Here is a 26,296-nt window from a genome sequence, read left to right on the forward strand (position 1 = left end):
TTTCATTGTCTTAAAAATCTCATAGCTTAGCAGGAGCTCTGTTTGCCAAGGTGCTACCTCTTTCAGATCTTTCAGTCCCGCACTCTACACTTCTTTGTCTCTTATGATGAAGCCAGATTTGCCTCATTCTTCTTCCTCTTGCCTGGTCCACTTTGACGTCTCCACAATGAATCATCTGCCTCCATCTCACCCTGTCCTCTATGACATCAGTCCTCTGTATATCCTACACTACATCCATGAATCTTCTCTGAGGTCTTCTTTTACTCCTGCCTGGCAACTCCATCTTCATTTGTCTAGTATAATAATGGATTGCATTTATATAGCGCTTTTCTAGGTACCCAAAGCGCTTCACAATTCAGTCACTCAAAGCGAGGTTGCCATATCGCGCCATCGGCCCCTCTGGCCAATACCAGTAGGTGGAAGGGTAAAGTGTCTTGCCCAAGGACACAACAACCAGGACAGAGAGCTGGGGATCAAACTGGCAACCTTCCGGTTACAGATGAGCTTCTCAACCCCCTGAACTACAATTGTCCCACTATGCATCCTCTGCACATGTCCAAGCCATCTCTGCCTTGTCTCCCTAACTTTGTCTTCAAATTGTTCAAATTAAGCCGTCCCTCTGATCTACTACTTTCTAATTTTGTCCATTCTGGTCATTTTCAATGACATTCTTAACTTCAACTTTGCCACCTCCATCTTTGCCTTCTGTCTTCTTTGCTTGTGCTGTCTCTTGTTAGTGTTAGGAGGCAGTGAGAGAAGAAAAGATTAACATCTTCCCCCACTCTTCTGTCATCTTCAGGCACATTATTGTGCAACAGCTCTGGAGGCAGTTGTTGGTAATCTGGTCTTGGACAGATTTTATGCCAAATGGCTTTCCTGACAGAACTCTTCCCGTTTGTCCAGGTCTGAGAGTGGGGTTAACGATATTCATTATTATTCAATAACTTCCTCAGGTGTTGGTTTACTTAAGTAGTTGAGCCTCAGGGTCATTTATAGCAACTGGGTTCGTATTCAGCTTCAGTCTTTCCTGCTTTCTTGTCTCATCATCACATACCTATTTAAATAAAGGCATTTCTTTAAAAGAAAAAAAAATGCAAGTATTTGATTGTGTCTGTGCCAGCACGTTTAAACTGTGATGGCTGAAAATCTAGTGGGTGCTGAAACACGACTTGTATAAATACTAGAACTATTTTGTCTCTCGCTCTTATCTAAGATCACGTTTTGTCTCGCACTTGTAGAAGCGGTCTGCCGCTTTATTACGTGTGCGTGTGACGTACGCTGTCCCTGGTCTCCATTCAGTAGTGTCATGATGGTCTTCCTCAGTATTGGCACTCATGTCACCAGTCCAGTTAAACTGTGAGCACATATTTTATTTTTACAGATAAAAGCTGTGTCTTTATTTATCTATTTTCCCCCCTAACTGCTTGTTCGGGCCGCAGACGTTTAACTGTCACCCTAGCTCGCTGCTAGCGCTAGCATGTCCGGCGGAGGTGTGATTAGACGACCTGCGGGGAGCAACGACTGTCGGATATACGTAAGGAATCTCCCTCCCGGTATATCCGCACCAAAGACGTGGAGGACGTGTTTTATAAATACGGAATCATTCGCGATATTGACCTGAAAAACCGGAGAGGATGTCCGCCGTTTGCCTTCGTAGAATTTGAGGACCCGAGGTGGGCTGCAGTGCCACATTTTAACTCATGTTTACACCGAAATATCAGGACAGACTTTAAAGGTGATTTTAAAGCCAAAGAGATTGATGTTAATGCCCACACTTTAGAATTGTACTTCAGAATAAGCATGTATATTGAAATGGTTGTCATTGTTAATTTGGGTGACAATTGTAGGTAATTGTGCTTAAAAATGTTTTGTTTTTTATTTGTATTTATTACTTTTGGGGCAATGTATGTGTATGGAGTCAACAAAATATCCACAAAAAACACTTTAAAACTATATATTGTATCATTATCTCTTCTAAGAAAACAGACAATTTTAGGTATAAATGAGACAACAAAACCCCCTCCCAATACATAAATAAATAAATAAATAAGCAATTAGTTTTTACAAGTATTTTAAGGGTATAAAAGCTGAGGGGCAATGCTCTACACAAGGGGGACATTTGAACCCTGCCCCCCTGTAGATTTGCCCCTGGTGTTAATAAGATAATATTGGTTTTAAATTATAAGCTCAGTTTTTTATGAAATCTTATTTCTACCACTAAGGAGGAAGAAACAAAGAGTTTTGACATATGCCATTCATAAGTCAAAACTCCAACTTAATACCTCAAAATGTCCTTATTCTTTTTCAGTTTCTGGTATTATTTCTCCAAGATATGAGTTAGAAAGTGGCAGAAATGAGTTTCCATAGATTTTAACCAACTAGTTTCACAGGTTCCGGATACAGACTGCTGGGTTTCAGATGTTTTCATTTTATTGGCTCTGTATTATGCCATAGTGACCAGATATTTGTAATATGGTCATCTCAGGTACACAGGTCTACTCCCACCTGTATTATCCAGAGATGTTTTCAAAGGTCTGCACAAAGACCCTATTATATAGATTATAATAAACAGATTAATTTGAACAGTAAACCTGGCAAAGCCTTTTAAAGTAGTATCCCTGGCACTTGCTTCACAAAGTTTGACCAAATTAAACTATTTATCTTCAAAATGATTTACAGGAGAGTTGTACTTTGAACTTATCAGTAGAAAAATAAACATCTGTAACTAGAATTTAGCTAAAACAGTTAAATAATTTTTTTTAATTAAGTAAACACTATATTAAAAGTAAAATAAAGCAATTACGAAGTAAGACGAGCAAGATATCTTGAAACCTCATTGAAAACGTCCCTGTAAGTCCCCCTGATATTTCCCATTTGTATTTAATGAAATCCTTCATACCACTGAAAGTAGGCGGTCAGCTCTATTTCCAGCTTTTCTGTAAAAGTGTGTGTTTCAATTAAAAAAATGATTGAACAGACAGAACATAGTTTGCTGTTTCAGCACCATGGAGAGTGACACTGGGACTGATGGGGTCTGAGTGTTTTAATAAAGAAATGACGTTTCTCTAAAAACACTTCCCATGTCTAATTAATGTGCACTGTGATTTATTTACACAGCTGTATTGGTCTCTCCATGTAAGAAGTGTCCTCAGAAAATTATGCCAATTTTAGATAATGTTGTAAAAGTAAATTAAGACCAATGTTGCAATTTTATTTTGGGTGAAGCAATATTTTTAATGCCTTCGGTTATTTATGGGTTTAATATAAAACACAGATGTGCTTTGCAAGTCTGAAAAGTGAAAGCAATTAAATCTGCATTCTATTTGATTGCCACTAGGGGGCAATAACTGCAGTTTCAAAATACTTGGGTTCCTATGTAAATCTACGGGAAACTGGCTTTCTTACTTAACCTTTCTAAGCAATCTTTTTGCTGAGTTTATGGGTTCAGTCACTCATTTAGGGTAATACCGAATTTAAAAAAATTGAGTCACGGTTTTAAATCTTTCTCATACTAAGTTTCACAAAGGTAATGCTCATTGGCTAACCACTTAAGCATGTGGTTTCACAAAGAGAAGCTTCTTTCCTCACATCCTATTTCAAAGCACCAGCTTGACTGCGCAAAAATCCTCACCTCCAAGCTTTTTAACCCAGACTTCAGAAGCCAGTAGGTGGCAACACATTTTATACTGTCTGTGGTTGCATACTGTTTTGTCCTTACCATTTTTTATCATTGAGGGTAAACTGGACAACAAGACTACTCTAATTCGTCTGCACTACAAATGAGATAATGAAAACAGACCATCAAATTGCCTCTCTGAATCTTAAGAAAAAGTTGTATGCTTGTTGTTAGATTGGCTCAGTTTTACGTTAACACATTAAAGTGATATGTTGAGTCTTCAGTAGTCCAAAAGTCAAAAGTCGATACCCTCTGTCATGTTCCGAGGAGTGCGTGAGTGTCAGTATCACTCTTCAGGGATGCAGAGGATGCTGTTTATGGACGTGATGGTTACGACTATGATGGCTACCGTCTGCGTGTTGAATTCCCTTGAAATGGAGGTGGAAGGGGAGGTGGTGGCAGAGCTTTAGGAGCCCCAAGGGGACGGTATGGTCCCCTGTCACGGCGCTCCGAGTACAGGGTTATAGTCTCAGGTAGGCGCGTGCATCTTGTCACCTCGCATCTTATTACCTCCCCAGCTTAATGTGTTACATTTCCTATAACATCCCTATTCTTCACGTCAGGCCTTCCCCCCAGCGGGAGTTGGCAGGACCTGAAGGATCACATGCGGGAGGCAGGTGATGTATGTTATGCTGACGTGTACCGTGATGGCACTGGTGTGGTGGAGTTTGTACGCAAGGAAGACATGACCTACGCCATCCGTAAATTGGATAACACCAAGTTTTGCTCCCTTGAGGTAGGTTAGGGTCGCTGCAATGAATAGCTCTGGGAGTAAATTTTAGGATTTAAATTTTCCAAGGTAAGTCCTGATACAAAATTTCGAGCAGGGAGAGTGAGGAAAATGGTGAAATTCTACATTAATGACACTAATCAGATGGTGTACAATATTACGACCATTTTTAATTTCTTTCGTGAAGATTCTTTGTAAGAGGGCAGCAATCTTTTCCAAATGTTTTGAACCACAATTAATGTAATCAAGCAGCTCTTTTGCCATTCCCGCTCTTCTGTTTGTATGTTCAGGGTGAGACGCCCTACATTCGCATAAAGATGGACGGCCCTCGCAGCCCCAGCTACGGTTGCTCACGTTCTCGTAGCCATAGTCGAAGCCGGAGCAACAGCGGGTCACGCAGCTACTCCCCACATCGCAGCAGAGGATCTCCTCACTACTCTCCCCGGCGCTCCCGCTCTTGCTCTCGCACCTAGACGCCCCTCCTATGACATAAACCACCAGCTCATCCCACCAGCTTGTTTCAGAGTGGAGACGACAGACTTCACAGAACAGATCTCCATGGACCATTTGCTGTGTTAACCGTTTCCTGCATCTCTTGTGTGTTTCTTTTCCCCCAGATTTCTGTTGCGGGATTTATTTTGCTTTAGACCAGCTGAATTTTCCTGGTTTATGTATGTCCCCTTTACTTATATCCTTTTCTCACCCTTTTCACGCACAATGATGTAAACCTTTTTCCTGCAAACTTGTGCCTTCCTATGTGTGTACTCCTCCTCTTCCAGTTCCAACCTGTGTGTGGATTGTATGCTTTGTGTTTTGGTTTTTATACTGGGGTTGTTATGGATGTATATATATTAATATACATATATTTGTTACCAGCATTGCTTATAAAATTGTATTTTGACCCTTTCCTGTGTTTCTCTGTTCAGAGTTCAGAGGAGCAGGATAGAATGGGAACAGAGGAGACTGTTCATATTAGGATAAGCAGGAGGAGGAGGAGTCAGATATGGCACCAATGGTATGATGGCTGTGGTCTCTATATCTGAAATCTGCATAAGATAAGGCTTTAGTCCATTTTAGCCATAAATATATGCTTGAACATAGCTGATTACAGTAATGAGATGTTTGTGGTTGTAGTAAAGGTTTTGTTTGTTGCATGCTCACATTCTAAAGTTCATACCGGCAAGGTTAGACAAGCCCCTAAAGTCCAGTGATTCTTCTCAGTAGTCCCTGCAGAATTTTCTAAAACATTATAAAGTCCTGTGATGGTTCTGTCCCTGGTAGCTGTATTTGTTGACATTTATTTAAGCATTCTCCTGAAGGTGTGATTCTAACTGCCTCCTTCTCTTTGGTTCTGCTGGTATTCTGAAGGTCTGGACTGGTCTATTGTCTCACCATTCCGGACGGCGTCGGCATTTAGGATTAGGCTTCAGGATGGATACATGGAGCAGGATCATAGGGAGCAATTTACCGGGAGAGGATCCCCACCCCTGACCCTTTCCACATAACCCCATCAAAGTGGAAACATTTTGTAGAAATATTCAAACTTTAAATTGGCCTTCAAACAGCAGAAAGAAAATTTCTTTCCATACGGGAAGGCTTCCTGATGAGAATTATTTTTCTTTTTTAAATTAACATGATCAAAGCTTGGTGTAATCCAGGAGGAGGGCTGGGAGGTGCAGGATGGATCCACGCACATAAGGAGAGTGGTAAAGCTAAACATGAACACACTTACGGAGGGTGGCGAGACTGGGAGGTTACAGGAGAATGTGACTTTATGTATGTCACATTTCTCTTAGGTCAGCGCTTTTCTGCAGAAGATGCATATTCATTAGGATAAATATAATCTCCAGTACATTGAAAAGCTTCAATAAAAAATCAGTTTACAGTTTCCTGTTTTCCTGTTTTTCTTTTTTGTACAATTTCTGCAGATTTATCAGATTACACAGTACGTCTACAAGTTTCTGACATATTTCTGGCCTGATATTTGACTGCTCTTCTGTTGGTTGGTTTCTGGCATGGACTCAGCTTTTAAGCATATCCCACAAATTTTCACTGAGGTTGAGGTCATGACTTTGGAAGGCTATTCCAGAAAATTAATGTTAGTCTGTTTTCATGTGTATTTGCGATCATTTTTTTGTTGAAGCATCCAGTTGGGTCCAAGTTCCAAACATCTAGCTCTTAATTTGAGGTGAAGTTAAAGAATCTGGAGGTAGCCCTCTTTCGTTATGATTCCATCCACTTTGTGCAGTGTACCAGTACCAGTGGCAGCTAAACAACCCCAGAACATGATGCTACCATCACTATGGTTGGCCATACCGTGTCATACCGTGGGGTATGTTCACGGGGTATGAAGGATCTCCAGGCATTTGGTTTGTTCATGGCTGGAAATTTCAGTCAAGCTTGACATCTCAGTTAATGGTGACAGTGGACAGTGACCCTGCAGGGTCACCATGGTGTTCCAGCAGTTCCAGTTAATGGCCTGCTTGAGCCTTGGAGGTTCCCTTGAACGTACTAACCAATTTCAGTGACAGTTTGGGTCTTCTTCCAGACACTGGAAAAGTGGTGACACATCTGAATGACTTGTACTTATGTACTTGTGTTTGAACTCATGATCTTGGAGCCTGCAGTTGTTTAGAAATCACTCCAAGAGACCTTCTCAACTTGTGTAGATCTACAATCCTCTTCCTTAAATCTTCACTGAAGAGTTCCTTGGACTTTCCCATTGGACTTCCCCATTGGTCAATCCACCAACTGCTGTCAAATAAATACTTTATGTGTTGGCAAAGAAACTACCATTTATAGTCAATTGTGACAATCAATGAGAAGTTAATAGGTCTTATCAAGTTAAAAAAAACACTGTAGAACTTTCAGCACAACTTAAATGATTTAAGCGAGTGTGTGCACAAAATTGACTCTCTGTGGATTATAGAGAATCCAAAATAATTCCAACTTGTTTCTTTAAAATCATTAAAGATGTATGCTGTAAAATCACTACATTGTGGAAAAAGAACAGTTCAAAGAAATCATTAACACACAAAAGGACTGTGATGTTTATGCTTGTGATAAGTGAAAGTAAACGTCTGGGCACATTTGCGATACCTCAGTTTAGGGTCTTGGTTATCTACACTACCTTTCTGAAAGAGGGTAGAAATGGACACCAAATAAAATTACAGTCATACCAGCATGAATAAATAAGGATGATTATGAGTCATGCAATGGGAGCCCAAGAATAAAACATATGAAGTTGAAAATGATCATAACGGGTATAATTTAATGTTACTGTGAGGTACTGAGGACTGTGGAAAAGGGATAAAAAAGAGAAAAAGCAAACCAGGACAATTTGAACTGTGTTTGTTATATGATTTGAAAAAACTAAAATCTTGTTCATAACTATTTTATTAGTTATGAATGTGCATATTTTGGACCCGAGGGGGGTTGCACATCAATCACCTGGATCAATGGGGCAAGTTGGGGGAGGGAACGGGTGAAACGTTGCATTCTGGGTGGAAATAAGATGCGGGGTGCTGTCCGCAAGTAAAACCACGCCATTGGCAGGGTGGAGGCTTCGCTCGAGCCAATCACGTGGTGAATGTGAAGTGGAGGGCGGAACGCACGGGGGCACACTTCCTTGCATAAATAAAGGAAAAACCTGCGCGGTCCCTTCATCGCACTCCGTTGCACGTTAAGAGCTTCTTGAAAGACGGTAAGAGTAAAATGCACGTTTGGTTCTAACCTTTGCTGCGAATTGTCACAGTGAGCAGGTCAGCGCGAGGGGTGAGGTTTCTGTACCCCGCGTGCTCATCCACGCTCTCAGGCTCTTACCTTACTTGCTGCACATTATTTGCAAACCTGGTAATCGGAGCACTTACACCGTTGTTGGGTTAAATTAGCGATACTGCGTGTTGCAATGGTTAAACTGGGCTATTCCAGCAACATTTACCAAATAATGATGCCAGCGACGCATGGCTTCTATTTCTTGTGATCCTAACATAAAGGGCCCTTTATGTTAATGTCTTAAATTACACGAGGGACCTCAATAAAAGGGACACCTATCTCCATCAGCTGTTTTGGATAGTGTCCTGGTTTCATTTAGCTCTCACTTGCAAATCATGTAAATCATCTATTCAAAATGAAAGTAAATAAAAGGCACCCCTGCAGCCAGTGACCGCTTCCTTAGGCACATTGTGTGATAGCAGTGATGTCATGAGAAGGTAAGAGCTGAGCGGACACGGTAAAGATTGCTTTGTCTTCTGCAGTCAGAAAGCCAACATGGGTGACAAGAAGGCTGTGATCAAGAACGCAGACATGTCTGATGAAATGCAGCAGGATGCAGTGGACTGTGCCATGCAGGCCATGGAAAAGTATAACATTGAGAAGGATATCGCCGCCTATGTCAAAAAGGTATGTTGCTGTTGCTTCAAAGTAAAATGAGTAGCGCAAACTTGTTGCATGCATTTTTGCCAAGAAGATGCTAACTTGTGTCTTCCCCTGCAGGAGTTTGACAAGAAGTACAACCCCACATGGCACTGCATTGTTGGGAGGAACTTTGGCAGCTATGTGACACATGAGACGAAGCATTTCATCTACTTCTACCTGGGTCAAGTGGCTATTCTGCTGTTCAAGTCTGGCTGAGACGTGGGCTCCTAAACTATTTCAGCATTTCTTCTCCCATTTGCTACATGACTACCTCCTAATTTCTTGCTGTCTTCAGCCTGTTATTATTTTTGTCTCCTGCAACACTACCAACAGTGGCTGGTGCTTTGAGCTTGTGTAATGCCTGGACTGGTGATGTGTCATTCATAGAAAATGCCAATATAAAATGACTTATGGTGACAGCACTCAGTCAGCCTCTGCACTTCTAACAGACTCATTGTGGCTCATGACTTCCCAGTAATTTGCTGTGTTGTGGTGGCACAGACTTTGTATGTTAGTTCACATGACTGTATAATTTATTTTCATTGAATTAAAATGAGCAACAGCCTTTTTTGTTATCCTTTTGATTTTCACTGACAAACCATGCTGAGACTGTTGCTTACATGAAATAAAGGATGCAAAATACTGAGATTTTAAGGGTTTTGTACATGCCTAAACATTCCTGTTGACACTTGTAGTGTTGTTGTAGATCTTTGGGAATGTAATTCAGTGAGTAGTCATTGTGATATTTTCATCATATTGACCAGAAAAAACTTTGACAACAGTAAATTGGTTCAAAATGCTTTCTGTGTGCTTTAAATTCATTTCACTTCCATGAGCTATTAATGGCTTGGCACCCTGTTGGGCTGTCGAGCACTTTATCTCCCATGTATTCTGAAGCATTGTGATGCATGTGAACTTTAGGTGCTCTGACATAACTGCGAGTAGGCAGATATAGAGTACCTCTTGTTTGGAAATGCAGAAATTTTTTTTTTGTGCATTTACAATGCGGTGTGTAAGGCAAAAACTGAATTTGTACAGTTTCAAATGATCTTAAAAGCTAGTATTTGGTATGAACACCTTTATTCAACACTTAAGTTCTTGTGTAATGTGGCGTACTGCAGCCTTTTGTCACAGTTTGCTTTCCTGTGAAAAAAAATTACAGTAAAGTTAAGCACAGTTTTAGAAAAAATAAATGGCAAATCAAACTACGTGGAAGCTAATGTCTGCCAGTGAAATAAAGTTGACTATGCATGCAGGCAAAAGTTTACTTTAACTAATTCAAAATTTTGAGTTGCCTAATGTGAAATTTTTTGCTTTTGGATAGCAGAAAAAATAAAAAAAAATTAATTATTTTATTGTATTTTTTCAGTGGAAGAAACAACCCTCCATACATACGTAAAGATATTACACATAAAAAACACACAGAAACATTGGAAAACAGTTTGGCAGACAATCACTTTTTGGCACAACAGCGGTAAACGCTGTAAAATGGATAGTTTTGTTTTTCTGGTTTTCACCGCAGGGGGGCGGTAATGAGCTGAACTCTTGGATATGATGCTTTAAAGAAAGCCCAATAACCACCGAGGAGATAGTAGAAGTAATGGCGGCTCAGAGCGGGTTGTCACACCCGGCTCTTGTCCGCGGTGGTGTGTCTGTTTTCCCCCCGGTGCCTCTGTCCGCTGAGGGCGCTCCGTTCACTCCCATGGAGCCGTCCGGTTGGGGGCCCGGCTCACAGTCGGAGGCCGAGAAACTGTTTTCCAACTGCGCCATAAAACTGAGAGCCCTGCGAGCAGACTCGGTCCAACTCAAAGAGGAGCTCAACCTGCTCTTTGACCAACTCTTGTCCGAAAACTACAACAGGACCTTCGAGCCCGCTGTCAACATCCGTCCAGAGGTACGGACACTCGCTTTGGACCTGTAGTCTGTTTTCAGCGACACAAACTCTATAAAAGTCTGCCGCCTCTGTATTTAGAAGCAGAGGTGGGATGAATAAACACTGAAATAGCCATAAACCCACGCACTTCAGAGCCCCGAGGATAACCATATAATCAATAAGAGACTAGCTCTAAACTAAACCAACAACTGTGACATCAGCATTTTGTTTTTTTTCTGTATTGGTGAGCCTCCTTATTTCCATTTCAGGACGTGTGTTCTCTGCTGAAACATGCCAGCTGTCTTGTGCCCCTGACTCAGGAGCATCTAGTCATCAAACTCTGCCAGGTTGTCCATCATCTGCTCAACCAGCTGAAGGTAACAGGTCATGCTTGTGCCACATGTACACTTATGTATTGTTAGGACTGCTTTTGTCGCATTTACACTATATGGACAAAAGTACTGAGTTGTCACTGAACTGAGGTGTTTCGTTCAGTCTCGTTGCCACAGATGAACAAAATCAGTGAAGTCGAGTGTGGTACTATAACAGGATGACCGATGCCAACTAAGTGGTTATTATTGCGAAGTGGAAGCAATAAATCAATAACCACAGACATCCAGACCTCAATAGGCATTAAAACCATATATAGAGAGCTTCGTGGCATGGTTTCTATGGCCAAGCAGCTTTGCATCATCAAATATCGGACAGCAGTGGGCCATCTATAAAGTTTGTTTGGTCTGGGTTGATGGTTCCAGTAAAGGCATATCTTAATGCTTTAGGGAAACTGTGCCAACTTGGGTCTGCCCTAGTGCACAAAGCAAGCTCTTTAAAGACGTGCTAGGATTAGTTTGATGCGGAAGAATATGCCAAACTGATCCAACCGTCAAACACCTTTTGGGATGAACTAGAACAGAGATTCCAGCATCAGGCTTCATAACTGCTCTTCTGGATGAGAGGACAAAATTTACAAGCCTGTAGAGGATTCTCTTAGTGGAAACTCTTATATCACGACAACCAACTCCATACTAACAGAATGGGATGTCATAAAAGCTTGTGTAGTTGTTGGGATATACTGCACTTACAGCCACATTTGTCTTTTATTTTTAAGGTAATAATGTATGAGCACACGCTGGATGTACTGGTGAACTATACTGTAGGTGCACTGAAAGTATGCAGTACGTGGACCCACACAGACGTCCTCCTGGCACTCTCCACTGTAGTCTATGGGAATGGACCTCAGTGCCACCAGGTAGATATTTAGTGCACTTTCCGAAAAGTGTGCCCTAACTGTTGACTATTTACGTCAAGATTTTTTTTGTATATATATTTGTAGCACCTCAGCGACTTACTGGGTGAAGAAGGATTCCTCCTGCAGTATAGTTCTCCATCTCAGTCAAACATGGAGTTGCGCCGCGTTGCTCTTACCTGCATGGCCAACATCTGTCTCAGGTACTGCTACAACATGCTTGAGCCAGTAGCCATTTTTATCTGTGTAAACTGCAGGCTATATGAAAGCCTGGATGTAGTGTCTATAATCTGATTTCTGAAGAGCTGCTTCGAATCTGGAACTCGAATGAGACGCAATGCCAGTTTCTCCATCTTTGAGCTTGTATTTGTCGCTCTAATCGTCTGCATCTGTCCCTGCAGGATACCTGGTCAGCCGCCTTTGGATGATCAGTACAGAAGTGTGTGCTTCCAAGCCTTCCTGAAAACGCTGCAGTCAACCAAACCTCCCGACACTGATGAGCTCTTCTACTGCATGGTACTGGATACTCAACAACAAACATTTAAACGAGAAACAGATTAATTCAATCCTGCTTATATAAAATTGTGTAATCTGCGCAGGTGATCCAAGCAGCTCTAAAGGGACTTCAGTGTTGTCTCTCAGGTGGGAAGTGGAAATTTGGTGGAGGGGAGGAGCTCGGGTCTGTACTGGCTGCACTTAAGGTGTAAAATCTCACCACACGTGCACAGTTATTATTAATTGATTAATTTTTGTTGAGTTGAGTATTAATATGGAGTCCTGCTCATGTATTCTGCAGCGACTCATGTTCCAGGGGGCTCCAGGTGTGATTGTGGAGTGGCCGGCTGTACTTTATCCAGCACCTTTACCGCAGTACGAGAGTCTCTCCGCAGCAAAAACTGCAGAATCACCAAAATCATTAGAGCCACCAAAGGATGCCGCTGTGCCAGGAAAAGCTTCAGGGGTAAGAAGAGTGTTGATACCAGCAATGGCCATATTTAAAAACACTGAGGAAACTCTGATTTTTAATTGAATGTATTTCTCTCTCCAAAGAATAAAAAGAGGAAATCTAAAGGTAAGGGAAAGAAGACGAAAACTGAGGAGAGCAGAGGGGATGAACGAGAGGAAGGAGATGCAGAGACTGTGCCTGCGCTGCTGAAAGGCAGGGCGGAGGAAAAACAGCCTGCCTCATTTCTCTACCCGTCCTGGAAACTAAACAGTTCTGATTCTGAATTTTCCGACCTAGAGGGCAACGCACAGAGCAAATTAAGGTACAGAAAGACCCTTAATAAAATATTTTTCTTCCATGCATGTGTATCTTTTAAAAGTATCAATAGATGTTTTTAATTTTTTTTGTTTTTTATTTTTTTTTTACTGTTTACACTCTTTCAGAGTGAACCACGGTCGTGTGCGTCAGGGGGCGCTGCACTGTTTGTTAGTTGTGGTGAAAGCAGTAGAGAAGAGAACTCTGTACGGTTACTGGTCTTCCTTCATCCCCGACTCTCCCATTGGGGGATCACCGCCTCTTACACTCGTCACAATTATTCTGAAGGACCTCTCTCCAAAGGTACAACACACGCACACACACACTGTGCAGTTCTGGACCGATACGATTGTAACATCTCTCTCTTGACCCCCCTTCCAGGTGAGGTTGTGTGCACTTCAGGTGTTGTCAGCCATGCTGGATAGCTCCCGGCAGTTCCTGGCTGTGGCTGAAGATACGGCGTCTCCTCGAACATCTTACACCCCTTTCTCCTTCACGCTGGCGACTGCTATCAGAGAGCTGCACCGCACCCTCAGTCTGGCCCTGCTGGCCGAGACCTCCCCTCAAACTCTCACACAGGTCATAAAGGTACGATTATTTGCTCTCCACGAACACTTTTTATCTTTCATCTCTTTCTCTTTTGGGTTACAGCTACTGTCAATATTTCTTTGTTGAACTTTAATATAAACCCGGATGTTACAGACTATAGCATAATGATTTTTTTTTTCTTTCCTGTAAAAACTTATTAGGTAAACATAATTAAATTTAAACTCCATTTAATTTCAGCGGAATTACACCCTCAGTCTCATAAAGTATGACGAAAACTGATAACTTAATGAATCCATTAGGGTTTAGTTACATTTATTTCATTACATGCGATATGTTCAGGTTCCAGTAATGAAATGCGCTATAATGCAAAGGTAAACAAGTATTCTAAGTGATTTTTAAGGGGTAAAAAGTTCTGAAAAGACTCTGGAATAGTCTTTAAAAGTTGCGCTTTTCAAATTCGGACATAAAAATAGAATTAAGAATAAGTCTGGGCAGTATTAGTGTTGTTGTTGTTTTTCAGTATTGAAGCGAAAAATAAACAGAATTTGTTGTGACAATTAGCAGTTTAGCTAGATGGTTGCATATTGCCTGCTAACACTTTGAATAACTTCACATACCTTTACTGTGTAAGGTCACATGTTTGCAGTCTGTGTGTGCATATAAATAAGAGGATTAGTCACTGTTTGTCTTTTTTGTGGTGTTTATCAGGATGTAAATTACAATATGAGTTTCATGTGAAATGAGCTGAGAGAGTGCTGAATTCTGACATGCATCTTTGTTATCCACACTGTAAATATCCGTCTGCTCCGTCTGTTAGTGTCTGGCCTACTTGGTAGCCAACGCTCCCTATCACCGCCTCAGACCTGGCCTGCTCACTCAGCTCTGGAAGCAGATTCGTCCGTATGTGCGCCACAGAGGTCTGTATGTTGTCGGCACGCTGAAATAACTGCCAATAGGATGTAAGACACTGAAGTCTGTTACCGTCCACACAACTATCTGTCCTTCTTTAGATGTGAATGTGCGTGTGTCAGTCCTGACACTTTATGGCGCTCTGGTGACCACGCAGGCTCCTCTCCCTGAGGTGCAGCTGCTCCTCCAGCAGCCAGATCACAGCAGCATCATGGGTGTGTTCACGCCACAGGACTCGGGCCTCAGCTGGAGACAAAGAGACGGGGTGTCCTCACCCTCTCGTACACCAGTCAAACATTCCCAGCGGAGCTCTAGCACACACTCCCCACACATTCCTCACACACCAGGGGAAGAGGACAGCCGGCGACTGTGGCTGCTGCAGCTCTGTGTGACACTAGTGACTCAACCCAGAGAGGACCAATCAGACAGCGAAGGAGTGGGAGGGGGTGTTGCTTTAGAGCCACCTCCTGTTCGACTTGAAGCTCTGCAGGTGAGCAATAATGAGCCAGACAGGAAGCTCCAAACAGGCATTTCTAAAGTCTGAAGATGTTTTTAATCTCTTGTGTTTCAGGTCTTGTCTCACCTGGTGCGTGGCTACTTCCCTCTAACTCAACACTACCTGTGTGAGATTGGGCAAGTGAGCGCACGCTGTCTTGGGGAGATGGACACCTCCATACAGCTGCACGGAGCAAAAGTAATGCCCTCTATATAATATAGCAGTATAAATTGAATACTGATCCTGCAACAGTACACAATAAAACAAGTATCAGATATTTAGAAATAACATCTGTCTTTTATTTAGTTGCTAGAGGAGTTTGGTTCGGGAATAATTCAACAGTACAGAGCAGAAAACAACGTGCCTGAGAGCTCAAGGGTCCCCATAAGCCAGGTAAATGCAGATCATTTCTACACAGTGCATTACACACAGCATATGATTACAGAGGTTTAAACAAATGCACTTCGTCCTTTTTGGAGAAATCCTCATTCGCCTGTTTCAAAGATGGAGTCAGCAAATTTAGGGTTAAAATCTAAGTGAAAGTGCTATTCTTAATATCCATATGTAACAGACAGGTTTAAAATATATATTTATGTAACGTTTTAGAGCATTTAAGCAAACTTTTCTCAGACTTTGACACTAATGTCATGTTTTCTGTCCTCACACACTGATGTGCATTTCTAAGAGATTGTAAAATAATTTTTCAGAAGTGTAAAACCTGAGTTCAAAGAGCCCAGAGATCTTAGATGGAAAATCTCTTTGTAATTATAAAGATAACCACAGTTTCCTGAAATACTTATACTTACAGGGGTAGGAGCACGATTTCATATGAGCTACAGGTCGAGCACAGACTGAGAGTTAAGCTGCTGCCACTGAGGTACAGATAATTTCTGTGCAGGCTTTAGCAACAGTAAAAGGAGGCATTAAGAACAGGTTATATTTTTAAAAAAAAAATCTCTCTAATCCACATTAATGTGTGGTAATTTAATCAATGTGTGTACAATACAGGTGGTGCAGTTTTGGTCAGAAGTGTTGAGCGGCCCGTTAAACCGAGCGCTGCAGAATGAGCAACATCCCACGCTGCAGGCGAGCGCCTGTGACACGCTCTCCTCCATTCTGCCGCAGGCCTTTGCACAGCTGCCTGTGAGTTATCCCCTTTTATTGGACTTGTTTTTCTGCACTAGTGCTGCCGAGCTTCACGGCGCTGTATGTGTACTGTTGTTTTTAAGGACAAGACCCAGCTGATGTGCATCACTGTGCTGCTGGGACTCACCTATATTGAAAACTACCTGGTGAAGACGGCAGCCGTCAGGGCTTTGGGGATCTACGTACTGTTCCCCTGCTTGAGAGAGGTAGGTGTGCTGATCACCAGCTATGACCACAATTTACAATTTAAATCAGATATTTTGAATCCAAGATATGTAAACCTCTGGAACAAATAGAACAATTATGTTCTTCTTTTCAGGATGTCATGTTTGTGGCTGATACTGCAAACACTATCCTAGCTGCGCTCGATGATCGATCTACAAATGTGCGTGCCAAGGCTGCCTGGTCCCTTGGGAACCTCACAGACACTCTTATTGTTAATATGTAAGACAGCATGGATGTACCACACATATAATCTCAGAACAGACTGAAATCATATTAAAAGGGTAGAATAAAATATACCGAATGCCTATAAACAGTTGATCTTGTTTCTCTTTAACCAGGGAGAGTGTAGGTGTGGACTTCCAGGAAGAGTTATCAGACATGTTGCTGCTCAAGATGCTGCAGGCAGCCACGCGAGCAGCAGCAGACAAAGACAGGGTGCGAGCAGCTACGCTTTCACACTCACACAAACATGCAGGTTATTTTAAAACGCCCCCGAATTCATCTGTTAGATCTTGTAGAGTGTACTTACGTCCTCCCTCGATCCCTACCAGGTGAAGTCTAATGCAGTGCGCGCTCTCGGGAATCTGCTTCATTTCCTGCGGCAGAGTCAGATGACCAGGCCTGCGTTCCAGCAGCCACTGGAAGATGCAGTGCGTGCTCTGGTTAAAACGGTCCAATCAGAGGCTACGATGAAGGTCAGATGGAACGCCTGTTATGCTTTGGGAAATGCTTTCAGAAACCCCGCCTTGCCGCTAGGTAAGTGTTTAACCACAGGGCTGTAAAAGCATCATACATTGTCAGTGTTATGCATTACATTTGAAGGAGGCTGCTGTGCAAAATGTCTCCAGCAGTGATTCATTTGGATTTCAGTTTTTTTGAAAAGCTGCTCATGTCCATCTCTTCATCAGACTCAGCTGCCTGGTCTCACGAAGCGTTCTCTGCGCTCTGCCATGTTGTTACTTCCTGTAAGAACTTTAAAGTGCGGATCAAATCTGCCGCTGCCCTTGCAGTTCCCGCCCACCGCGGCTGCTATGGAGACACAGAGCGGTTCACCCATGTGTGGTGCTCCCTCGCGACAGCCCTTGAGAACAGCGAAGACACCAACGACTTCTTGGAGTACCGCTACAGCGCCAGCCTGCGACACACACTCTCTCAGGCTCTCTTACACCTGCTCAGCGTAAGCCAGTCACAGGACATGATCGGGCTCGGCGCGTCGCTGGCCAGCGAGGAGGGGACGGGCATCAGAGAGCATTTGATGAAGTACCTCCGAGCAGAGGAAGGAGGAGGAGAGGAGGCAGAGAAGGATATAAGGGGGGAAAGTTTGCACCCTTGGGAGAGAATTGGAAGTGTGGAGCAGATTTTGATCAGGATAAAGGGGTTAAAGGTGGAAGGGGAGGAGGAGAGGGGTAAGGAGATGGTGAGTCATTTCCTGGAGGATTTAATAAAGATTTGTGAAGCGACTTGGGAAAACACCCAAACTAACAGAGAGGTGACTGAAAGCAAAGCGGATCATGTATGAACTGCTGGGCAGTGATTTATGACTGATAATGTTGAACATCTGTTCAAAGATATTTGAAATCTGAAAAAATACAAATATTTTCAGGAAGAAAAAGAATAAATTGAATCCTATGTATTGATCTCATGCATTTATACCACTTTGGTCATTCTTAGTTAGAGGATGATTGTGTCTTTTTAATTTTACTAATATGATTAAAGATTTTTAAGTGTAAGCATGTACTTCCCTGCAGTCTGGATTTGTTAAACTATAAAAACGTTCTTTTGAAACATGTTGCCAAGAAATGTACTGAACTGAACTGAAGCCTTCAGTTGATCCAAAATGCTCCGGAGAGGGAGGGAGGGAGAGCACATTTCTCCCATATTGGCTTCTCTTCACTGGCTCCCTGTTAAATTCAGATTCAAATTTAGAGTTCTTCTCCTCACATACTAGGTCTTAAATAATCGGGCCCATTTTACAGACCTATAATGCTCCAATAGAGCGCTTAGTTCTGAGAATGCAGGCTTACTTGTGGTTCTTAGGATATTTAAAAGTAGAATGGGAGGCAGTCTTCAGCTTTCAGGCCCCTCTTCTGTGGAACCAGCTCCCAGTTTGGATTCAGGAGACAGGCATCCTCTCTGCTTTTAAGATTCGGGCTGGATCAGGCTGCTGGGGGATTTACCATGATGCACTAAGCATTTCTTCTTCACACTGTATATTTAATTATTAATCTGGCTCTCTTCCATAGTGTACTTTTTGTTTTGTCTCCCTGCCCCTCACCCCCAGCCTGTTGCAGCAGATGGCTGCCCTTTCCTGAGCCTGATTCTGCTGGAGGTTTCTTACTGTTAAAAGGGAGCTTTTCCTACTGTTGCCAAGTGCTTACTCATCGGGGCATCCTTTGAGAGCTTACCATTTGATACCTTAAAATTTAAAGTGTATAAAAAAATTGTGATTTGATGTTACATAAAAAAAAAAAAAGAATTGCTACTTTGGGTCACTATCCAACCTTAAAGGTTGCTACTGCAAAAATCAGAATGTATGAGATACGCTCTACTCTAAAGTTTCATCAAATACAGTCCTGTGCAGAAGTGTTAGTTTTTAGTCCACTTCAAGATATCAGGAGAGCATCTTTATTATAGTCCTCAGAATGAGTGGCAGTTGCTTTGAACAGCTGTTCACAACACCATGGAAGTAAAACAGTAAAGTTAGTACTTTCAGATTGTTGAATCATGTTCATCTGTTAGTGTCACTTTCACAGGTCACGTGGTTGACCTGTGATTGTATGATTATGAATTGTAACAAATAAAGAAAATCCTTGAAGAAGCAACTCTTACACAATTTTCTTCTAAATCGGCCAGAATTGGGATAATATGGTTTATATATACACACACACACACGAGGATAATTAGTGTAAAGTTGCCTCACTCGCTGTAACACTCACAGCCCCCAACAGGGGGCGCCAGAGGCGAGAGGTGGATGATCCGGATGTTGATTAGTGATGCCTGATCGGGGCACACCACGCTGTTGTAGAAATGGACGCGTTCGAGTTGTTTCGGAAACTCGGAGTTGGGGCTAGATTTGACCTGAAGAGGTTTGGTCAGGACGCCGCTCGGTTTAAGGTAAGCTTTATAGTGTAGCTGATGACGTACTGGATGAAAACAGTTCATGCTGCTGTTAACGAATCGCTATGGTTTAATGCATTTTAGCTAACCTCGAGTTTTGCTGTCCTGCTTGTGTAGGAGTATAACGTTTTAGGCAAGTTGTTGTGCTTAATACATGTATTTGAAGAATTGTACAACCGTAACACTCACACATACATGTACACACACGTTTGTGTATCGTTTTATTTTGTAGCCCGTGAGGAGTCACTCAGAAGAAGCTTCTCCCGATCCTCTCTCTGCGATTGATTATTTTGCCACTGCCAATGGAGCCCAGAGCTGGACCCAGGCACAGGAGGAAGAGGAGGGCAGGGAAGAATATGAGGGAAGTGAAGACGGAGATTCCGACATAGGAGGCAAAAGAAAGCGCAAAGAGGAGGAGAGAGAAGTGAGGACCAAAAAGAAGAAGAAAAAGACCAAAAGCAACCAAGCGGAGGTGAAAGGTAAAGAAGTTGTAGTAGTAAAGGATGCAGTTTTAAAGTGTTCACTATGGAAACCTTGTTATTACAAAAATTTCGAGTGACATTTAGAATGAACATGATTCTAGCTGTTCACTCCTGTTTGATGTCTTCTGTCTGGCTGAAGCTGGCGGTGAACTGCTGAAAGAGACGCAGGGAACTGGCATCACCTGGACCTCTTCTTTGGACAGAAAGATCCAAAACCTGCCGAGTGACGGGAAGGAGAAATCTTCGTTGAAGAGGCTGAAGCATCTTCATCAGGAAAAGGTCCTTACTGGGCTACATTTTATAGCACAAAGAAGTAAAATAAAGAGATTCTGCAACATTTTAAAACTTCTTAGTGGTGAAATGCTGTGCAGAACTACTGCTGTCCCCCTATCCGCCATCGAAAAAGGTATTTCTCTTTCATTCTAGGTCAATCGTATTCGCGCCCAAAACCGCATAAATGTGCACGGCTGTGACATACCTGACCCTGTGTGCACATTCGAGGAGCTGCTGTCCGAGTATCGCCTCAACCCGCGTGTCCTTCAGAACCTCAGAGACGCCGGGCTCAGTTCCCCAACGCCGATACAGATGCAGGCGATGCCCCTCATGATGCATGTAAGCACGCACGCTCGTCCTCATTTCTTTGATTTGTGATTAGTGCACAGACGATGATTTTTCTGAGGGTTTCACTCTTGGTTTGGTTTGTCTGTCAGGGTCGGGAGCTGCTGGCCTGCGCTCCCACGGGATCTGGGAAGACTTTGGCTTTCTGCCTCCCACTGCTCGCTCAGCTGCAGCAGCCAGCCAATCAGGGCTTCAGAGGTGTGATCATCTCCCCAACCAGAGAGCTGGCCAGCCAGGTATGCACCATAAATTAGAAAGTGATCTTTTTAAAAAAGTAAGGAGGCCTTTCCTGATGTGAACAACAGCAGCTGGTGATAGATAAAGGATGATAAGTGACTGACTTCCTGTGTTTTCAGCAGTATTTGGTCATTGTTGTTGAATTGTGTTCAGACCTACAGAGAGCTGCTCCGTCTGTCAGAGGGAGTCGGGTTTAGAGTTCACATCATAGACAAAGCGTCACTAGCGGCTAAGAAATACGGACCACAGTCAAACAAAAAATACGGTAAGAGATCGTTGGTTCGTAGGGGAAGAAAAATAAGTAAATCTCACTGGCTTTTAACTCCTGACGTTTCTGTGTGCAGATATACTCGTCAGTACTCCAAACAGACTCATCTTCCTTCTCAAGCAGGATCCTCCAGCTATCGATCTCAGCAGGTGACATTTGATCTGCTCAAATCTGATGGTTTTTGTGTGTCGTACCCACTCTATTTGTCTCTTTATTACTTAAAAAAAAAAAGAAAAAAAAAGAAGACAGATCAATGATGTTCTGGATGTTGCTTTTCAGTGTGGAGTGGTTGATTGTCGATGAGTCCGATAAGCTGTTTGAAGACGGCAAGACGGGCTTCAGAGAGCAGCTGGCCACCATTTTTCTGGCCTGCTCCGGTCCAAAGGTGCGCAGGGCTTTCTTCAGCGCCACTTGCACGGCAGATGTAGAACAGTGGTGCCGCCTGAACCTCGACAACCTGGTTTCTGTAAACATCGGGCACAGGTACGGCTCTAGCTGAAGAACTGCTTACTGCAGCAAATTCATGCCTTCTTTTTTTGTCACAATAGAAACATGGGTGTTTCATCTTTTTTAGAAATACAGCTGTGGATACAGTAGATCAGCAGCTGCTGTTTGTCGGGACAGAGAATGGCAAGCTTGTGGCAATGAGGGATATCATCAAAAAAGTAAGGAGCTTACTTGATTTCAAATAGAACAGATTTATTAGTGGTTATTGCATAAACACCCGTTTAAATCATTTCTAATTTCTGATTATTTTATCTTACAAGCTAAGATAAAATAAAAGAGTCCTCTTTTCTGTGTTTCAGGGCTTCCTGCCGCCCATGCTGGTGTTTGTTCAGACTATAGAAAGGGCACGGGAGCTTTTCCATGAGCTGGTGTATGAAGGCATCAACGTGGATGTAATCCACGCAGACCGCACACAGCAGCAGGTACATCAACACACCTACCACTCCTGTCATTTATTTCCATTTCAGTTTATTTATTGAGTGCTCTCGTCCTCATCGTTTGCTCCTATGTGTCAGAGAGACAACGTGGTGAACAGTTTCCGCTCCGGGAAGATTTGGGTGTTGATCTGCACCGCTCTGCTCGCCAGAGGAATCGACTTCAAAGGCGTAAACCTCGTACTCAACTACGACTTCCCTACCAGCGCTGTGGAGTACATCCATCGCATTGGTTGGTTTGGACAGTGATCCACAAATAATCAGCCTGATGTTTCCACTTTGTCTTTGACGCGTATCACACTCTGTGTCTGTCAGGTCGTACTGGGAGAGCTGGACACCAGGGGAAGGCCGTCACCTTCTTCACAGAGAATGACAAACCTCTGTTGCGCAGGTAGGAAAAGAGCAAACTGAGTTAGTTTTTTTTCTTCATTCAAACCCATATCCAGCTGTTAACACACAATTTAAAAGGATTTTCTGGATTTTCCATGGACCATCCTATTTGGTTCTTGGTCTCTGTCGTTGGTGTTGCTTTTTTTAATAAAATAATTTCACTGCAGCACAATGATTGCAAGTTTAGGTCACTTCTTGCCATTCATTTATTTTTAAAGCACCTTGAATTTAAATACTGAGCCTGTAGTTTTTCCTTTTTTTTACCCCCCTATGCTTCTCTTTAACAGCATTGCTAATGTTATAAAACAAGCGGGCTGTCCTGTACCAGACTACATGGTTGGTTTCAAGAAAATACACAGGTAAGAAAGCTCCATGATTGCCTGCACATTTACAGAAATGTTTCCTTTGATTTAATGCTTAATTGCTCCCTGTTGAGTTTTGGTAAGAGCGGTCTGGTCGTTATCTTTTTGTTTAGCAAAGTAAAGCGGAGACTTGAGAAGAAACCTCCCAAGAGAAGCACCATTTGCACAACTCCTCGCTTCTTAATGAAGACCAAAGGCAAAGATCAGAAAAAAGGAAACAAGCGAGCAGCAAAAGGAGAGCAGAAAGGAGAAAACAGAGCTCAAACAACATCACACCAGGAGAAAGAGGAAAAGAAGACAAAAGGACAGGGGCTGAAGAAAGGAAATAAAACACAGAAAGAAGGAAAAGAAAAACACAAGAAAGTGTCTCAGAAAACAACAACAGAGACTTCAGGAACCAAGTTACAAAGGTGGGGAAGGACTTTCATGCACATTTATCCAGTCCAATAAACTACAAACTGCAATCATATCAAACTCTGTTATGTAAAAAACCAAAAACAAAACCCATACATATATGATAAATGACTCTGTACACAACATAAACCAATTTCCTTAGCATACCATTAGAGTGAAAATCTGTGAAAAGTTGAAAGTAGGAAACATTATTGTCAAATATATCACAGAGGCCTGTATGGAGCCAGAAATTGAACCCACTTGAATAAAAATATTTCTAATATTCATTCTTTCTTCTTCAACAGGAAAAAGGGGAAGAAAACTAAGCTGAAGGCAGACTAGAGGAGTGCGATGCAGATGGACTGATGAGAAGATGCATTTGCAGTCTGATTTATTGCCAACCTTTACATTTCTGCTTTGTAATATGAGAGTATAAAATAAACTTTTATATGTGTATAAACTTTTTTTGGCATTTTATTACATTTGCTCACCTGACTGAACAGAATTTTGTATATTTGTTAATAAAGATGATGACTGTGAAAGTACATTAAATAGAAACTGGGTATTTTTGATTAGAAATAAACTATAAACTGTAAGTTATTGTACTCTTGAGGGCCAGCTATAACAGACGGTGCCCTAAAATGTACCATTTCTGTTCAACCCTTCACCAGACTTTTTTTTAGTGTTCGATTAATACTTTAAGGGAAACTTAAAAAAAATGGGTATTCATACACACAGATATAATAACTGTTATTAAATCAGGCGGAATTTCTTTATAAATATAAATGTCTTTATATATAAAATTTGAAATATATTTCTTGCCAGTCCAAACTGTTGAAACCTAACTGAAACCTATTTTCCTTCAATAATTACACATACAGCACTGTAACAACAGTCTGGTGCTTAAAGAGAGGGGAGATATGTTTATCTAATTACATAATTATTTTTTCATGAATTTATATACAGAAAGAAAAGATTGTTGTGATAAATTTGAGAGCCATGCAAACAAAGTATTTTCGTAGCAACTTTTCATCAATGTGATAGCAAAAAAGCAAATTTCCGAACTATCGCGATACATTTGCTATGAGATCTCGCCCATGCAATATACCGCAGGAAACCCCGTTCAGTCTTCCTTTCTCAACATGGCACCGAAGGTGAAGAAGGAAGGTTCGTGAATCTACCAGTTTTGAATGAATAAATCGTATATTTTAGTTGAATTGGTGCCTCTATTTATACCGTATGTGTACGGTATAAAGGAATATAGTGAAATTGTTTTGTTTGAGCTCAAGTTATTGCTGTCAGAGCTGTAAATATGTGGATATCTCAAGAGTGTGGGTTCGGCATGTAGACTGTAACGTGATGCTGGCTAAGCTAAGCTAAATCAAGCCGCTGTTGATGAAATCGCATGTGTTTACAGTTACATTTATTTAATGTTTTCTTGTTAAGTTGTCTCTTATGGACACGGCTTAGCTAGTTCATTTCATTATGGCTTCATTAACTCAGATATGTCTGCGGATTAGGTGTTTTAGCTCATGTTAGCAATGGCCTGAGCAGGCTTTAAAACGTTGAATTAGCAGCGCGTGAGAGCATCTCTAAATTTCTTTGATGTTATTGAAAATTTGACTGTTGAAGTTTTAGCTGTTGTAGTCAGCGATACTTCCTGTAACGTAAAAAACCCTGAGAGCGTGTTGGTGTGCTAGTAATCTGCCTTCTGGGTGTTAATACTGTGTGGACGGCAGATATGGTTGTGTGCATACTGAGCAGTAAGAAGTAAACTCCCATGTCTTTTAAGCACATGTATCTTAAGATCATGATTCAATGTAAGTACTGTCTAACTTTGAAATAGCTGTGAGGCAGATCCATTCAGCTTCATTTGTATATAATGCTTATTTTAGTATTTGTGTCAGTGTAAATGTGGCTTTCACTGGATCAGCTACAAATCATTACAGTATTCAGTAGATGACCTGCTGTGTACATTGTGTAAAGTATGTGGGCCACAGGTTGACTTGACAGTGCTGTGATATTTTCCAAAGTGTTCTTTGCCATATTGACAAAGCCTAGAATAATGAACCACTGTCTAATAGTGGTAACTTTCTTTTCTCCCAATCATAGCTGTCCCTGCCAAGACTGAGGCCAAGTCAAAGGCTCTGAAGGCCAAGAAGGCTGTGCTGAAAGGCGTACACAGCCACAGGAAGAAGAAAGTCAGGACTTCTCCCACCTTCCGTCGCCCTAAAACCCTCCGTCTCCGCAGACAGCCCAAATATCCCCGCAAGAGTGCTCCTCGCAGGAACAAGTGAGTTACAAACAGTTCACGCAGGTCACAAACATGGACCTTGGTGCACATGATGGTAATAGCGATCAAAGCATGAAAAAGCATGATTCCAGTTTTTTTAAACTTCTGATGCACCAATCTTAAATTTTTTATAACATGTTTGTAGTGAGCAATAGTTAATAAGCAGTTAACCTTTAATTATATTGTAGAGACTTTGAAATTAAGTGAGGACCTCTGACCAAAGAACTTGTGCATTTTATTTTATAGGTTGGATCACTATGCCATCATCAAGTTCCCCTTGACAACAGAGTCTGCTATGAAGAAAATTGAAGATAACAACACACTTGTGTTCATTGTGGATGTCAAGGCCAACAAACATCAGATCAAGCACGCTGTCAAGAAGCTGTACGACATTGACGTCGCCAAAGTCAACACACTCATCAGGTAGAAATCCTCACACAGGCTGAGCCGAAAGCCAACTTCATACAGACCTTTTCAGTCCTTTACACTTTCCCATGAAGGAAGCATTGACTTCATATATACTCATCATACGCTGTGCAAGTATCTGGATAAATATGACATTTAAGTGGATGTGCTGAAAACAAGACAAACCAACACATCAGGATATTACAGGAAGATTTCCAACCGATGTTATTGTGGAGGGGGTCATGGGACCCTTTTTTTTTTTT

At 42.0% G+C, this 26,296-nt stretch overlaps 4 protein-coding genes, 1 non-coding gene and 1 pseudogene across 6 annotated transcripts in view; all 6 read left to right on the forward strand.

Moving 5' to 3' along the window:
- Positions 1-43: 43 nt before the first annotated feature.
- On the forward strand, positions 44-5,807 carry LOC102299136 (annotated as a pseudogene).
- Positions 5,808-7,979: 2,172 nt separating this feature from the next.
- On the forward strand, positions 7,980-9,622 carry dynll2b (dynein, light chain, LC8-type 2b). 2 transcript variants are annotated; one of them, XM_005945363.3, is made up of 3 exons: positions 7,980-8,109; positions 8,663-8,807; positions 8,901-9,622. In XM_005945363.3, exons 2-3 carry the CDS (start codon positions 8,676-8,678, stop codon positions 9,036-9,038), a joined length of 270 nt encoding a protein of 89 aa, XP_005945425.1. In that variant the 5' UTR covers positions 7,980-8,109; positions 8,663-8,675; the 3' UTR covers positions 9,039-9,622. The 2 variants fall into 2 exon arrangements, with proteins under 2 accessions (XP_005945425.1, XP_005945426.1); XM_005945364.3 differs by having other exon boundaries at positions 7,984-8,109; positions 8,667-8,807.
- Positions 9,623-10,388: 766 nt separating this feature from the next.
- heatr6 (HEAT repeat containing 6) lies at positions 10,389-18,654 on the forward strand. The gene is made up of 20 exons (XM_005945362.3): positions 10,389-10,716; positions 10,965-11,072; positions 11,804-11,944; positions 12,029-12,144; positions 12,343-12,457; positions 12,541-12,642; positions 12,738-12,902; positions 12,992-13,209; positions 13,331-13,505; positions 13,584-13,790; positions 14,569-14,668; positions 14,762-15,150; positions 15,232-15,354; positions 15,463-15,549; positions 16,165-16,299; positions 16,386-16,508; positions 16,622-16,746; positions 16,866-16,962; positions 17,079-17,283; positions 17,436-18,654. Exons 1-20 carry the CDS (start codon positions 10,423-10,425, stop codon positions 18,044-18,046), a joined length of 3,636 nt encoding a protein of 1,211 aa, XP_005945424.1. The 5' UTR covers positions 10,389-10,422; the 3' UTR covers positions 18,047-18,654.
- Positions 18,655-19,487: 833 nt separating this feature from the next.
- ddx52 (DEAD (Asp-Glu-Ala-Asp) box polypeptide 52) lies at positions 19,488-25,622 on the forward strand. Its single transcript, XM_005945361.3, has 16 exons — positions 19,488-19,641; positions 19,877-20,123; positions 20,266-20,405; positions 20,553-20,738; positions 20,837-20,980; positions 21,135-21,246; positions 21,326-21,398; positions 21,529-21,732; positions 21,824-21,914; positions 22,056-22,178; positions 22,272-22,422; positions 22,506-22,581; positions 22,868-22,939; positions 23,056-23,352; positions 23,641-24,502; positions 25,448-25,622. Exons 1-15 carry the CDS (start codon positions 19,555-19,557, stop codon positions 23,675-23,677), a joined length of 2,040 nt encoding a protein of 679 aa, XP_005945423.1. The 5' UTR covers positions 19,488-19,554; the 3' UTR covers positions 23,678-24,502; positions 25,448-25,622.
- Positions 24,427-26,296, forward strand: part of rpl23a (ribosomal protein L23a) — a 2,489-nt gene continuing 619 nt past the window's right edge. Inside the window, exons 1-3 of the mRNA XM_005945360.2 lie at positions 24,427-24,502; positions 25,448-25,628; positions 25,875-26,051. Of these exons, the coding sequence (XP_005945422.1) occupies positions 24,433-24,502; positions 25,448-25,628; positions 25,875-26,051 (428 nt within the window). The 5' untranslated portion in view covers positions 24,427-24,432. The remainder of the gene's footprint in view (positions 24,503-25,447; positions 25,629-25,874; positions 26,052-26,296) is intronic.
- LOC121812154 lies at positions 25,671-25,743 on the forward strand. The gene has a single exon (XR_006052889.1). It is a non-coding gene; the product is annotated as a small nucleolar RNA Z17 (small nucleolar RNA).

The sequence above is a fragment of the Haplochromis burtoni genome, unplaced genomic scaffold (genome assembly GCF_018398535.1).
Source record: "Haplochromis burtoni strain Fernald_Lab_line unplaced genomic scaffold, NCSU_Asbu1 Contig_447, whole genome shotgun sequence".
Lineage (NCBI taxonomy): Eukaryota > Metazoa > Chordata > Actinopteri > Cichliformes > Cichlidae > Haplochromis > Haplochromis burtoni.

Excerpts from the sequence above, each read along its gene's own strand:
- dynll2b (XM_005945363.3), top strand. The coding sequence starts at position 8,676 with ATGGGTGACAAGAAGGCTGTGATCAAGAACGCAGACATGTCTGATGAA. Across the intron at positions 8,808-8,900 it reads TCGCCGCCTATGTCAAAAAG|GAGTTTGACAAGAAGTACAA; the intron begins GTATGTTGCTGT and ends CTTCCCCTGCAG.
- heatr6 (XM_005945362.3), top strand. The coding sequence starts at position 10,423 with ATGGCGGCTCAGAGCGGGTTGTCACACCCGGCTCTTGTCCGCGGTGGT. Across the intron at positions 11,073-11,803 it reads ATCTGCTCAACCAGCTGAAG|GTAATAATGTATGAGCACAC; the intron begins GTAACAGGTCAT and ends TTTATTTTTAAG. Across the intron at positions 16,747-16,865 it reads GACACTCTTATTGTTAATAT|GGAGAGTGTAGGTGTGGACT; the intron begins GTAAGACAGCAT and ends CTCTTTAACCAG.
- ddx52 (XM_005945361.3), top strand. The coding sequence starts at position 19,555 with ATGGACGCGTTCGAGTTGTTTCGGAAACTCGGAGTTGGGGCTAGATTT. Across the intron at positions 19,642-19,876 it reads AGGACGCCGCTCGGTTTAAG|CCCGTGAGGAGTCACTCAGA; the intron begins GTAAGCTTTATA and ends TTTATTTTGTAG. Across the intron at positions 20,981-21,134 it reads CCAGAGAGCTGGCCAGCCAG|ACCTACAGAGAGCTGCTCCG; the intron begins GTATGCACCATA and ends AATTGTGTTCAG.